At 40.6% G+C, this 16098-nt stretch overlaps 1 protein-coding gene across 1 annotated transcript in view; it reads right to left on the bottom strand.

Moving 5' to 3' along the window:
* The window catches only part of KCND2 (potassium voltage-gated channel subfamily D member 2), a 286821-nt gene extending 270925 nt beyond the window's left edge, over window positions 1-15896 (bottom strand). The window contains exons 1-2 of the mRNA XM_040596627.1: window positions 15556-15896; window positions 13185-14358 (exon numbers count right to left, since the gene is read on the bottom strand). Of these exons, the coding sequence (XP_040452561.1) occupies window positions 13185-14299 (1115 nt within the window). The 5' untranslated portion in view covers window positions 14300-14358; window positions 15556-15896. The remainder of the gene's footprint in view (window positions 1-13184; window positions 14359-15555) is intronic.
* Window positions 15897-16098: the final 202 nt, after the last annotated feature.

Raw genomic sequence — 16098 nt, 5'->3', positions numbered from 1 at the left:
CCAGCACAGAACAACAGTGACTACCAGGCTACTCTCCTGAAGGACTAGCAATTCAGATTTCTAACACGACCTTAACCTATTTTTCTGTAGCAAACGAGTTAGGTAAACAAACTCTGCAGATACATTGCATAGGCCCCTGTTCTCAGCTCATTTCTTAAGGCGGTAGAAAAGTGGTTGGCATATTAAAAACATCACTTTGAATCTCAGAAGTATACAAATAAACTGGTCTTCATACAAGGACTTGTTCCAAGGACAACTTAGAATTAAGCAAGAAGCTTAAGAAAGAGCCTACATTCTCTCCCATCAACATTATCACTCTTCAGGCTTGTAAAAAGCATTTACTTGAACAGCAAATGGGAGAAGCACTATTTTAAAAATATAATTAGATCAAAATTATTTTCCCCAAATTATGGAATAACAACTGTTGCCCCTCAAAGGAGAAGCAACCTTTCTGCAGTGGTGCAGGATAACACTTTTGCTTTAGAACTTGTTTGGAAATTTATGATAAAGCTTCCCAGTTGAGGGAAAAAAAGGGGAAATATTATTTTTATTTCTTCTGCAGTTTATCCATCTCTTTCTAAAAAAAAAAAAAAAAGAAAGAAAGAAAGATGTTTAATATGCCCTTTAATGCATAAAGGAACACAATTTCATGAAATCTTACACAAAAGAGAAACATACCAAAGGAAATGTGGTTATTTCACACTAGTATAAAACTGTACTTTCACACTACTATAAAACTGTACTAGCTGGCAAATTTGAGATTTGCTGCTCTGGAAAAGGGCATGAAGACGAACTAAAATGTGTTAAACCAAATCATTGTTGATAACAGGATTTCATCCCAAATTAGAGAATTTCCTCAGCAAAGAGATCAGTGTGATTTGCAGAGAAGTGAACAAAGTTCAGAAGGCAAATGAGAAAGACATGAACTCTGAAGCAGTTTTGACCATAATCCTCTCTTGCGGCCCTCAAAGTTCTGCTGTGCTGCAGTCTGAAGGCAACTCTAAATGAAATGGTAATTTTAATATTTAATTGAATATGAACATGAATACTGGAATGAAGAGAGTGTCTGCATTTATTTTAGTGTGTCTCTAAGATTTCCACTATGCTTCAGAGCTACGCATTCGCAATGCCTAATTGGAGTTTAGAGCTCTGACACCTCCTCAAAGACAGCAGAATAATGGCATGGGGAATATGCCTGACACCTCTCCATTGCAGCACTTTAAAAACGGACAGTGGTGAAACAGTTAATAAGACCAACATGTGAAGCAGTCTTTAGGTTTCCCATTCAGCAGAACAGAAATTATTTACAACCCTTTGAAGTTAAGGTTTTTAAGCTCTCCATATCTTAATTCAAAAGTGTCGCTATTTGAAGAATGACTTATTTCCTGCAGAAAATTACAGTGGTTACTTACTTAAATGATTCCTTCAGTTTTCTAGAAACTTTTAAACCAGTAGAAATATTATTTTTTTTTGTTGGGTTGTTTGGAAAAGGCAGGAAAATTGTCGAAAGCACGGAAGTGGCCTTAAGGGTTACACAAAATAAGAATATTTTGAGTTTAAATGTAGCAGACACATTGCCACTTTCATATAGTGCGAGTTGTCATCAAATCCCAAGCACCTACTCTGCTATGATCTTCGAAAGGAATGTGATGGACCTTTCAGAGTTATGTAACTGGGAACAAGGAGACTAGACCAAATCTTGGTTTGGTTGGGATTTATCTCATCCATTTCACTTGGTGTTTAAATATTTGAGTCTCTGCTAATCATAATAAATTTCATTTATGCCCAATGCAAATGAACAAGCACCTCCAGATCCATGCTTCTCTTCATTACCTCCTAAGTGAAACAAAGATGACTAGTAAAGAAGGATTTAACTTTTGGAAGAGTAAGTTAAGGCTTATAAATACCTCCCAGAGACAGTAAGCAACTGGCAGAGAAATAAGTTTGAATTCCTCCTTTAGATTCTTTTATAAGTTTTATTTTACAGTATGCCCTGGTTATCTCCTTTAAAAAAAGGATGTCCTACTTGTCTCCTTTAAAAGAGTGGTATGTCCTGATTGTCTCTTGCAAAAACCCACACACCTAAGATACAACCTGCAAATTCTGTAGCTACATCCTTCCACACAAACATATGGACTGGGAAAAGAACTGTATACAGACAACATGAAAGGCTTATTTAAGGAAACTTTTCTGCTGTATTTGGATTTGTTTGCTTTGAAAACAAAGGAACTTCTAAGTACAGCTAGTCAGCTGGAAAATAGGTATCAGGAAGTATATTAAGGCAGAAAACACAGCACTGACACTAAAGAGATGAATCAACCTGTTTTCAGCCTTTTGATATGAGTATCATTCAAATCCATAGTTCAAACTATTGTCCTGTCCAGTATTCCACATCACCTAGCACTTTTTGCTGTATTTATTGAATTTGCTTGCAAAGACATAGCGAACAGTGCACACTAAATGTGGTGGCTACACAGAGAAACAGGGGAAGCTCACATACCTTGTGGAAAAGTGCTGAAAAACCCCACCACCTCTTTCCCACTGCATGGCCAAACCCACTGTAAATCCACGCCGTGGATCACTACCTGACAGACACGGTGCTGCACTCAGTGTGAGGAGGGCTGGGGGCAGACAGTGGCTAGAAGGCAGTTGCATCCAAAGAGATCTGAGCAGCTGGCTCCAGGCACTCTTTTCTGTCTTCTCCTACAGACCTGAAAGAAACTGGCTCCTATCTCCCCCTCCCACAACTAGGTTTTTATCTTATGTGCGTGCACTGCTGCACAAAGGTGCCCATATTTTAAAATCATCGGTAGTGTGTGCCAGACACAACTAGTCAGCATCATCTGTGGTCTGCAGCTGCGCGGGTCCCCGGAGGAGCAGAGAGGCTGTCACTGCTCTGCCGCTACGGCAAGAGGCTGAACCATGCCAAAGGGCTCACCAGCATGACTAGCATGATTGCTCTTCTCATGAATGATTTAATGCACTAAATTTCAAAAGTTTGGGCCTTGGATGGAGAGAAACTGTCGGTTAAATGAATGATAATAGTTGCAGTCTTTCAGCAGGTATCATTTCTGCAATGATCTGACTGACATGGGGTAAAGGGAGAGAGGTGCCAGAAGTAGCACATGGTCCAAGAAGGGTAGCATACGTATCATATTTTACACCTGTGGTTTGTTTCGTGGTTTTTTTTAAAGAGCTTGTAATATTTACCTCTAAAACTCAGCATCTTTTGACACAATTAACATCCAGTAGTTGATTACCATGTCAACAAGCAAATCAGATAAAACTTGAGTTTCCCTTTCACTTAGAAAATAACTAATACCAAGCTTGTCAAATCATTAAGCCCGTTTGTGGACAGATTTACTCTAAACTGTCTGTGGGGAAGCTTCAATATGTACTCTTTGAAGTTTTCCATCCAGGTGCCAAAAAAGTAGATGCTAACTAAATTTTCAATCACTGTAGAGATTACAAAGCAAATATCTAAAGTTTCTTTTTATATAAATACATATCAAAAAAACAGAAGAAATAGCTTCACCTATAACTTACCTAGCTCACATTAGGTGTATGAGAATAGGTGTATATAGACTGTCTAGTTCTGCCCGTCCCTAGTCCTTGATATCCATGTCTCAATATGGGTTTGATCAACTGATGTAAACAATTGCATCAATAACCAAAGCCAACCAAAAAAATTTAGAAAAGCTAAAAATTCTCAATTCTATAAGTGATACAAGACACTGTAGTATTTTAAATTACAAAGTTGCTGTTACAAAGAGTTGTTACTACAGATTTTTTGGTAGTGCTGTGTTTTCAATAGAAAGGCCACAATTCTTAACCTGCTATTTACCAACAATGAAGTGATTAGATATCCTAAACCAAAAAAAAGTTTATACCCTCCTCAGAGTCAGAATTGGAAAGCATCTTCTGCCTCTCTGCTTTTCATTCCTCTGTGGGAAGTAGGAGAGTTTGGGGACCAGCATGTTGCAGCTGTAATCCACCGTGTCAAAGAGCATCAATTTTGTTCCTAAGCAACCTTGCACGGTACAGTAGTTGCTGTCCATAGCTGATAAGGATGCTTAGGGAATTGTTAACTGGCTGCAGGTGGGCGAGATGAAAGTTGCAGAAACTGAAAGTAAGGCCACTCACACAGTAATAAAATTCCTCTTTTGGGTTACAAAAAAGGGGGAGATGAGCAGTAACAACAATGAAAAGTTAAGGATGCCTCTCACATTACATATGCTCTCATACAGAAAACTGGTTTGGTTCATCTACTGAAAGAAGCAATGAGTTAGGATGCAGCAGACACTTTCAGACTGTGAGCTATTACATGATACTAAATTACGTCCTTCACAACCTCACAGTCTGACTCACAGCCATTACAAGGAATGCCTGAATGACCAAGCTTGCAAGTGATAACTTGAAAGACTATTCCTGTGGATCAGCCAAAATATTTTGAGAATCTGCCAGTCCAATGCAAAAAACCCTCATGTCTCTGGATAGACTTTTGAAGAAAGTTAGACTTTGGCCTCAAAACATTTTTTTTTCCAAAATAATAATTAATCAAAGCATGCTAATGTATTATCATAAAATTAGATCATTTTAAGTACCTTTATGGAGTTTCACAGTTATTTTTTTATCCAAGGTGATTTAAAATTCTAGTGGAATATACATACTCTATTTTAATGTACCAAAGTACTCAGACTAATTAAAAAAATTCCTAGAAGTTTATATTGTCTGTTATAGCAAAAAAAGTTTTATCTATCTAAGGAAACTGAGTCTTCAATACTCAAACAGCCAAATCTATTTATGTAGACACAGATTTTATAACATTTTTGTTTTAATGCTCAGAGTATGTTATATTAGATCATATTTTGAAAAAGAAAATAATAAAAGTGTTTTTAATATTGGGATTTCTGGTTCACATGTTCCTGTTTGATATAAAGCTTTAGTGCAAGTGGTAGTTAGTACAAAGCTGAGCTAGACACTGTCTGGTTGAGTCAACTCACAAATCACAATGTCTCCTGAAAGAGAAAGAACTGTGAAACTCTGATAGAAGATGCTTACCTCATGAAAATAACTTTTTATAAAAAGAATCAGGAAAAATCAGGAAAATGTGTTTTAAAGATGTTTCATTTAAGAACACAGATTAAGGTCAAAATCAACTAACAGACCTATAGACCATGCTACAAAGCTCATATTGCTGCAAAAAATGAAAAAGCAAATACAGGCAAGTATTTCTCAAACCTCCCACTTAAATCTACAAACACCATATGTATGAAAACCAAATACAGACAAAATAAAAATATTTGCCATCATACCAGAGAAAGGGATGAGTTTGCAGTGGTCAAAATTGAGAGTTATGGTTTATGTTTTCTTACCACACATCAGCGTCTTAACAAATTTACTGTATATAAGCTAAATATGAGACCTATTGAAATCAATAAACCCTCAGGTTGGATGTGTCTTTGAAAAAATGCTATCTCCTACTTGACACTGTGTTATAATTTTGCACGTGGTTTCTAAAAACATTTTCATTAATTTAACAGCATCCGCATGTCATAACTCACATTTCTTACATATCTTTTCATGCTGCACTGTTGGTTTAAAAAACAACAGAGAAAGAAAATTAGGATCAAAAGATATATTTTCCCTTGGATGCTTTACATTCCTCTTTCATTCACATTACCTTTTTCTTTTCTTTAATTACTTATTTCTCTTTCCTAAGAATACCATGCACACAACACTCCATCTCCTTCTACAGCGTTGCGTGAGTATAGGGCATATTGTATTTTAACAAGACCTGAACGCTTCTAAGTTCTATTTGATTCTGGCAGGGGTAGGACATACCCAGTCTCGGTACAATACTCTGCTTTTCCTAGCACTTAACCTGGTGCATGTAAGACTGTTTTCTAAGGTGACTAGGTACCTAGTTTCACAGCTTAATTGTTTTCAACTGTTCTCCTTTGTGTTTCTAAGCACCTAAGCCTCTTTTAAGATTTCAGGCTGAATGCCTATCTGCATCTCCAGATACCTAAATGCCTTTAAAAATCTTCCTTGCAATGTTTTGCTCCCAAAAACTAATAAACCGAGGAGATCTCTGTGTCTGTAAGACTTGACTCTACTAAAGCAGATCAAAGGAATCAGTAACATGGATGAAAGTGAAAAACCAGGGATGAAAAGCAAAATACTGCTCCTACATACTTTAAATATGCAAAATTTTACTTTCTTCACATTAATGTTTTTGTAGGGTTTTAGACAAACTCCCATTTTCTGTAACAGTGCAGGACCAAGCCCTAATTATGTACATTTACACAGTGGCTCCAAAGGCTTTCGCCTTCAGGATGGAGACCTGCAGATATGCAGGGAACAGTCCTGTGCCGTGGACTATAAAAAAAGGAAACTGTTTTTATAAATACACAAATAATGTGATTGCTTATATGAATAATATCTTTGTAGCTTTAATATTTACACAGATAGCAGTCTTTTAACGTTTTGTTAGCTTTTGTAAATGTACTTAACTGCTAGAATCTGAACTGAGGGTAGTAGGAACTCTGTACTGATGGCTGGGTAAATTAAGATATGCCTTCTAATAATGTACAAGGTGTGTCTACACCGGTGAAAAAGAGTGCAGTCCATTTGAAATATAATAGAGCTGAACCTTGTTAGGTATTTATTTTTAATGAAGCTAAAATATTCTAGGACTCATGTATTGGTCACATGATCTTCATATGTACTCATGTTTAAATCTCAGCCTTCATACACCAGACACCTGAGTAAATATTTGTATCCAGTGTTTTTCTACAGAACACTTTCATCTGTTGCAAAACAGGTGATCTAGTCAAAATCACTATTTCATATTTCATCTCCATTCACATTTATTTCAGTACACATGGAAATAAAGCAAAATTATTTGTGTACTTTGCTGAAAAGGGATTTTTTTTTTGTCAAAACAAAACCCACAACATTTTATTTAACAATGGGATTACAAAATATTACCAGAGACACATGAAGATCAAAAGCATATGCTTCAGAAAAAAATACTTAAGAAATGGTAGAATATAGCCTACTAATTGTGACTGGGGTTGAAGTCCACACATGGTAACTATTATTGTTTCGGGAAATGTAGAATAGAGCTATCATTTCTAAGCACTGTCTATGAATTTTAAAACCTTTCCTCCACTGCACAAGCAATTCAGGAAAAGATGTTTTAAAGACTGTGTCTTGCGCAAAAATATGTGCTCCCATTTATTGCCTGGTACAGAAATATACAGAATCTTTTCCATCACTCTGTCAGGTAACTGATGAAACTTGATAAGGCTGAATCTAAACTTTATTTCTATATTTCTAATTTATATTCCATCTTTTGAACAGTCTATCCACTTAACTCCTGCTGAACCAGATCCTTCTCTCATCAGCTTGCCACAATGCAAATTATGAACTGCTGCCAGTGGACTATGATGGCATAAAAATCAAGTAATTGGAGTAGTTCATTAGACTTTCTTTCAAAAGTCTGAGAAGTCAATTGTCACCCTGAAGCTGCAAGATGTTCTCAACTTATTTTGGATAATCATTTTATTTTTGCAGCATTTATTAGTTCTCATGTTCAGAAATACAGTTTCCATTTCCAGATTTTATTGCACAGTCGAACTATTTCTAATACTGTATTCATAGATTTATATAGCTTTCGTATTGTGTTTTTTCTTCTTAGAGGCATAATGATGTGAGTCAAGTATGGATTGTCATGACTCAGTTTGAACTTCTTGGGTTCGATCATAAGGATTTTACTAAAATAACAATATTCGCTGACAATTACTTTAATGATAGGCCATAATTCATAGATCAGACACCACTCATAATTACTCTCTATGTCAATTTGTTCTGCTGTATTGTCAGCATATTTCTTTGCTAGATCCCGGCCCACATCAATCTCATTGTTCTTATTCTTGACTCACAACAACAAGGAAACAAAATTCCATCTGCTTCCACCAAAGAAGCAAAATAAATTGGATTCTGAGCAGAGAGATCTTTTTATTAGGCATCACCTCCCCTCCATGCTTTTCATAAGTGAAGTAGGGAAATTCATGCTCAAGAAAAATGAGTGAACTAAGCAAACTGCCGTTCCTCTAAGAGATCTTCAGGATAATTTTTTCTTGACGAGGAAAGCTGACCTCAAGTGCAACTAAATAAGAATATATTGACTCCTGTTCTCTGTAAAGCCAACAACCCAATACAGTTTGAGCAATCTTTATATTAAAGAACAAATATTTTTTTTTCCCCCATCAAAATGACCCTTACTTTTTGTATTTCAAATTCTCCCTAGAGCTCTTTTTGAATATCTAGTAATGTGCTTTGAAGGTGATTACACTACGCTTTGTCCCTCCTCTGTTATATAGTGTTCTAACTAATCAGGCTAAATGTCTCTGCTGTGAAGAGAAAATAGATTGAGACATCAAACACATTTGTAAAATACAAAATTCACTAGGTTGTATAGAAGGATACAAAAATAGAAAAGAAACTATTTGAAACTGGGTTGAAAATATCAAACACAAAATTAATGAATAAGCCAATATGCAGGTAAAAGACACAGAAAAAAATAATTCAACTTTGCTAATCTTTACTTTTGTAATATTAATCATAAAAGTATTTCCAAAGTTATAATTAAATGGTTCAGAAAACATTTATAATTTTGTACTCTCTTGTCAGATTTTATTGAATTCAGTTTTTTTACTGCAAGTTCTGAAAAGATGGATGTTTTCAAACTAGCATGCAGAGACCATAAGAGACTAAAGGCTCTCACAATGGTCAGAAAACAAAACCAAGATAATGTGTGTGACATTTGGGAAAAAAGTGATGCTGTGGAAACTTTACGATGCTCATAAGGAAAAAAAAATCTATGAAACAAAGGTCAGAAAAAAAAAACCCTGCTACGAGGAAAGTTCAGGGCAAATGAATAATAATGATGATGACAAATGAAAGATTTGATCTAATGGTGAAGTATGAATGAGGAATCTGGAAAAAAGAAGCAGAAAAAATAAAGCTAGGAAGAAAAAAGAAGGAAAGGTACCAAGCCAGCAAATCCCCAAACAGGAAGGGAACGGAAAGTGGTAGTTTGAAAGAAAAGTGAAGAAAATAAATAGATGGAATATACCCATAGGGATGCATTAAGAATGGAAAAGGAGTGAAGGTGGGAGAGAATAGATTCTGCAGGAAAATTACATCTGTCACCCTATTTCCCTGTTCATTGTTTGAGGGTTTCTGTTGTCAAATCCAGTCACCTATTTAATTATAAAGTCTTCAGGGAATTTGATATGTCTTAGATGGGATTCCTCAAGCATTATGGACTATATTGACAAATAATGAAAATTAATAGTTGCTTTATCTTTTCTGGAAGACACACCTCTAGTTTGTACAGTCAAAGCAAATAAATGAATAGTCTTGTGTTTAAGCTTCCCTTCATAAAGTATTGTGCTCAGCTACAAAAGTATTTCATGACTTAACAAAGCTACCCAATGCAAAGCCTATAAATAGAACTTTAATATAGCACTGAGATTGCTTTAGAACTACTCACAGAAGAGCACTGTGTTCCTTATTTAAAGCATAGTGTCTTTATAAAACAAACTACACTATTGGTCTGTCTGATTTGGGAACAAGCATTACCCTTACACCATCAAAACCTTACCTGCTCATTTGCTGGCTACTGACAGGGCAGAAGGAAAGTTATTAGATATCATATTATGAGGTGGCAGCAGAAAGCGACATGACTGGGTCGTTATGGGTACAGATGTTCACAAGCCCCCATATAAGTCTGCTAGTCCTAATTCGATAGACCTGATTTTTTTCTCTGCCTGTTTCTTGACCTTTAAGCCCCTAACTTCTATGTTTTTCATTGTTATCTTGAACCTCCACAAACTGCTTTGTGACCTCTTCAAATTTTATTCTCTTGTTCCTTCTTGTCCCTTGCCCCTACTTTACTTCTGCTTTTCCTACAAGTAACATTGATAAAACACTGATTTAATAATTCAAATCAGCTCAGTTTCTGGCAGAGTGCATGCTGCTATTTTAGAGTCATTGTCCTGTCTCCTCTCTCTCTCCCCCAGCCTTTACCTCTTTCTCACTCTCTCTTTCTCTCTTCTGTTCCTCCTTTCTTCCTTTTCTTTCATTTCTTTCATATAACACCTCTATGTACAACTATGTACTACTTGAGTTGAGCAGTCAAGAACAGTTAATAGCTGGAATATCCTTGGAGGCTAAAATGTAGTAATATTTGAAGTCACTGGCACTCTGCAGAGGAAAACGTAATCTATGTTTTTTAAAGACACTTTAATTGCTCAGCAATCATGCAGAACTGAGAAATATAGCTCTGCTTCCAAGATAGTAACTCCCCAAATTGCAAAGGTCGCTTACTCAATACCCTTGCTATCTAGCAAAATGTGAGAATGACACCAAGACTCAAACCCTCAACTTGATGTCAATTTATTATTCTGTATTAGCTTTCATGTATTTTTGTAATATTTCACATAACCTCCTGTGTGCTATCATTAGAAATAGCAAGACTTCATCTAGCTTTGTTGCTAAAAGAAACAAGTTGTTCATATAACATCCATTTATATAGCCCTAATTTAGCTAAAACTAAAATTAAAAATGAATGGTAGTTCTGTATTAGTAAACAGCTGAGTTGCTTTAGCACAGAGAAAAGGTGGCAGTACTAATTACAATTAGCTTTCTGTAATTCCCTTCCTGCTTTTCCTTGTAATTCCCCTCTCTTTTTGTGTAATTATTCCACCAACTAAAAAGAGTTCAAAGCTTTTATTGTGTTAATTCTATTTAAATTATTCATATATAGTTAACATTTTAAAATAATCTTTATGTGGTTATCATGGTGTTATTAAAAGGACATTATCTAGCTAATGAATTGATTAAAGATTTCCCAGAAATATGTGAGGTCTTTCATATCTGAACTTATAATCATATTTGAACTTCTGAGGGTGAAACTTTGGATGCCTGTACAACCTGCTCAAAACTTTCTCTGTGCAAACTACCTTGAAAAAGGAATCAAACATGAATGTGTGCTTTTTAACCCTTTTTCTTCCCCTTGAGACCTAAATATTGTATGGCTGTGTACTTGAAAAGAGGTTCTTAGGCTCTATTCAAATAAATATTTAATTATGTTCAAATTTCATCAGTACTTTTGGAGATTTTACTCAGAATAATACCTCAAAACCTGGAGCTAATACGCCTTTTTTTGCTGTTGTTGTTGTTTTGTGAAAGAAACAAACAAGTCATATCAACGGATCACATGGGTGATACCATACCCGCGTCATAATAAATTGCAAACCAGCCATAAAACTGGAAACAAAATTCTGTTCAGTACCATGGACAGGTGCTGCCCAAGCTGTCCATAACGGCAAAAACAACTTGCCCCAAGATCACCTGTCTTTACAAAAACCACAGACCAGCTCCTGCTCTTTTAGGTTAAGATTATACATTATAAACGTTGGGAAGTTCTTAAGACCTAATTTGTTGAAATCGCCACAGTTCTAATTAAAAATGTATGGCAAAAAGTATCCGCATCAGAAAATACAGGACTATGGAATTAGTTAGCATGTATATAACTTGTTACTTCTGCTAACTTGTCCCTTCAGTTTGCCACTACCAGAAGAAAATGAAAACCAAAAAAAACCCCAGGAACCTAAAAAGCAGATTAAAATCCCCAAAGCTCTTGTCACTCCTTTTTAGCATAACTTGCTCTTACAAGTATTATAAAATATTTACAGTGCACTATATTTATCTTCATTTGTTATATCATGCTGAAGATAAAAGCCCTGTATAAAAAATGGTGGCATAAAACAGTCTCTTTCTCTTTTAATGTTTTGAATGTGTTTTTCACAACTAAATTACAATTGCACATAATAAACCAACTTTTCATAATAGTTTAATAGCACACTTTCATTTTGCTAAATTTAAAAGTTATGCATATTTCATAAATCTCAACAGTCCCAACAAAGTGTGGCAAGATGTTTGACTAATAAAATGATGGGCTTTGTCTTCAAGAAAGTGAAAAGTTTATCTTCTAATATCTGTAATTATTAAATAACTAGACAGTTTCTAAGGAATCGTCAAATTTTCAGTTTCGTAGCTGATAGTCTACAGCTCAAAATTAGTAATGGGGAAAAAAAATGTCTTCTCAAATTAGTCGACCTTTTAAATCCCTTTTGCAATTACAGGCAAATGCATTTTACAACTCGGTGCACAGAGTCAGCTGACACAACAGGACTCTGGCATCAGAGACCATATAAAATAATACTATAACGCATCATTCCACTAAACTGTATTGGAGTCTAATGTCAACAATGGCATTTTTAAACTCCTTATTCTCTGGAAGAATTTATATTGACATTAGAGTTACGTTTTAAGACATATGCTTGATGTATCATGTGTCTCACACTTCCTCAGACCATTTTCCAGAGTCTGTCACCAGTCAGTGTGGCTTGCTCCTTGTCATTTAGAAGTTACAGGTCCATGGAAATCAAAGGAAATTTATCCAGTGTCTTAAATAACATCAGGAATAATGTTTGTGAAGATTAAGGTATCTATACCTCTTTCACTTTAATGAAAACAAATCACTTTATGATACCAAAGTCAATATCCAAGTCTACACCAATACATCACTTCACACAAAAAGGCAGATCCACACACTGTTATGCATGATCAAATTAAAAGATCGCACTTGGGTCCCCCTTATAATTATCATTACTTTAGCAACACTGTAGTAAGTCCTGTCAGCAAACACATTACTCTATGAAAAATCCAGCGATAACTCAGAGATATTCATAAAATATTCCAATTTCACTATCCAAAACCAAAAAAAATATTAAGAGAAAATTCCAAGGAACCCAAACAGTTTCAAAATTGTTTTTCTTTGTTTTGTTCTTTGCTTTTTCAGTTTATCTGCAGTTTTGGGGTTCGGTTTATATTAACTGCAGCAACACTTTTTAACTCACTTGCATGTGTAAAACATTCAGAAAGAATGTCCTTTCTGACAAAGAAAGTCGCATCGCTAAAGTTCTGTAACAAAAATTGACCCTTGCATTTTTTTCTTTCAACATTTTTTTTAAATGGAGTATTTCCCGTTTGTGCCAATACACTTGTTGAAATGTTGGCTGTAACCAAACACCAGCTGCACTTACCCCAGTGTTGTCATGGTGACAATGGTGTACCAGAAGGCTGCAGGGATGCTGGTGAATTTGCTGGCTGATGAACCTTTCTCTGCATAGTACATGACTGTGGCAAAGATGATGATGGCCATAGTGAGTGAGAAGAGAAGGAAGCCTAACTCCGAGGCACAACTTTTCAGGGTATAGCCCAGGATGCGCAGCCCCTGTGAGTGGCGGGAAAACTTAAAGATCCTGAAGACACGAAAGACTCGTAGTGTCACAAAAGCCCCACTGACATCCTCATTATCTGTCATCACCAGGCCAATGTAATACGGCATGATAGCGACCACATCAATGATACTCATGACACTGCGCACGAATTTGTAGCGACTAGGGGCCGCCAGCAGACGCAGGAGATACTCAACTGTGAAGATCATGACACAGGCGGTATCCAGACAGAAGAAAGCCACGGCATAGCGCTCTCCACAGGGCAGCTCTTTGATGCGACCCGGGCTTACCCCGCAGGGCACTGTCTCCACCACATTGGCAATAACAGAGACGGCAATGAAGAAACCAGTGACATAATAGAAGACCAGAGCCAGCGTACTGGTGTGTGGGTTTTCAAAGGCCCGCCACATCCTCTGCCGAGCTGTCATTGAGGGCAGGGAGCTCTCAGCTGCATGATCCTGATCAGCATCGTCCTGCAGGCGCTCGGCATTCTCACGCCGGCGATCCTTGTACTCCTCATAACAGCAGTCGCCAATGATCTCGGGGATGATGCCAAAGAAGGCCAGCTCCTCATCGTAAGCTGAGATGCACTCCTGGCGGGGATAATGAAGCTTCCCTGTACGGTAGAAGTTGAGAATGTGGCGGAAAATGTCAGGGTCCCGATCAAAAAAGTACTGCTGTGTCTCAGGGTGGTAGAAGAAGTCCCGCTCTGAACTGCCCAACAGAGTGTCAGGGTAGCGCTCCAAGGTGTCCAGCCACGTCTGGAACTGGATGCCACTCACATTCAGCACAATCAGAGAGTCCTGGCTTCGCTTCCTCTCCTGCCGCGGAGCAGCTGGCATGGGACCTGTGGCCACTGGCATCCATCCTATGGCTGCTGCCCTGGCAAAGGGTAGCCATGCTGCTACTCCTGCTGCCATGGTCCCAGACACCTACTACAGCTAAGGGAGTCAATCTAGAGACAGTTCTGGTCCAGCCACTAAAACAGAGAGTGAAAATAAAAATACAAATGCTCACACATTTTCCAGGCAACAGAATTTCTGAACATTGTTGTGATTTTCAGTATTAACGGAAAATCTTTTTGCTTCCTTTTTTGATACCCCCACTCCCTTTTTCACCAGAATACCCTTTCCAGGGGCTAGTTCACCAGTTAGGCCAATAAATCTGGGCACTTGGAAATCAACGTATTCAGAGCAGCTACTCCAGCAGCCAGATCCTTTGGATACAAGGTCCACGCGAGGCCCCCGGATGGAAGCAGCGGTCCACAAAGGACTGACCCCGGGAGCCGGCTAGTAGCTCTGGTGCAGCGGTGCAGCCACCTGGAAGGATATCTTCTTCCACACGCGATGCAGCCGGTCCCCCCCGCCCCTCCTCCGCTCCGCTCCGCTCCCCGCCCGTCGCCGGAGCCGGGCCGCGGCCGCCAGCGGAGCCCTTCCCGGGCGGGCTGCAGCGGGGCCGCCCGCCGCCGCCTCCCGCTCGCCGTGGCGGGGCGGAGGGGTGGGCCGGGCCGGTCGCCCCCCCTTCCCCAGCCGCAGCCCTGGAGCAGCGGCGGGACGAATCCGCTCCCTGACCTTGATCGCCGCCCCGGGGACTCGTCCAGAGCCCGGCTCAGGGCCGGGGGAGCCGGCGGGGCAGGGGGAGGAGCTCCGGGCGGCAGCATTAAACTTTAAGGCAAGTTTTCCGCGTAGGAAACGCGTTGAAGGGCAGAGGGGCGCCGGGGAAGGGGCGCCGGGAGGGGGAAGCGCCCCCGAGGACGGGGGAAGGCGGGCGGGAACCTCTCCGGGACGGGGCGTCGGGGCGCGGGCAGGGGCCGATCCCGGGCGAGGAGAGCGGGGCCGCGCTGAGCCGCGCGGGCTGTGGCGGGGGTCGGCGCGGGGGCCCCGAAGCAGCCGCAGAAGGTGGGATGGATGCGGGGCAGGGCAGCCCGGGGAGGCGCCGAGCGGGTGGCGGAGGGCGAAGCCAGGGGAGCCTGGCGGCGGGGCGGGAGCGGGGCAGGGGCTCCTCGGCGGCGGGGGAGGCCAGGGCGGGCGGGGGGCAGGGGCGCGGGGCTCCGTAGCGGCTCGGCGGTGCATCAGCCCCCCCCCCCCCCCTCCTTTCCCCCGTCCCCTTCGTGTCGCCCCTTCCCCGCGGCTCTGCTCTCGCATCCCTCCGGACGTGCCCAGCCTGCGGCACCTACCTGTGAAAGTCTGGCGAGAGCGCTCAGTTGCATAGAGACTTTTGGAAATGCGGGCTCTGCCGCTAGATCTCCGCGCCCCGCCGGGAACGGCGGGGAAGTAGTTGTTCCTGAGAAAGCTTGATCGCATCCAAAGGGACATCGATAATAAGGCTTTCCCCCACCCCCACCCCCCTCCGCCACCGCCGAGCGCCAAGCAACAAGTTCAAGGGGTGGGTGGGGGGAAAAAAACAACGTAATCGCGCCTGGCAACTCGGCGGAGCACGTCCTTGCGGGGCGCGGATCCTGCGGCGCGGGGCTGCCGTCAGGCGCGGCTGCGGCTGCGGCCGCTGCCCCTGCCCCTGCCGCGGGGGTGCCGCGGGCTGCGGGCGGCGGCGGCGCCGAGGCCCAGGCGCGGCCGGGGGCGGGGGGGGCTTCCCGCTGCCTCCCCCGCGGCGGGCGGGCCATGCCACCCTGCCGCGCCGCCGCCGCCCGCGGGGTAGGGGCGCAGGGGCGGGCGGCGGCGGCGCGGGGCGGGGGGAGGGGGGCGCGGAGGGCATCGCTCCG

This window comes from Falco naumanni, chromosome 5, assembly GCF_017639655.2.
Source record: "Falco naumanni isolate bFalNau1 chromosome 5, bFalNau1.pat, whole genome shotgun sequence".
Lineage (NCBI taxonomy): Eukaryota > Metazoa > Chordata > Aves > Falconiformes > Falconidae > Falco > Falco naumanni.
This window is presented reverse-complemented; position numbering and strand designations above follow the sequence as displayed.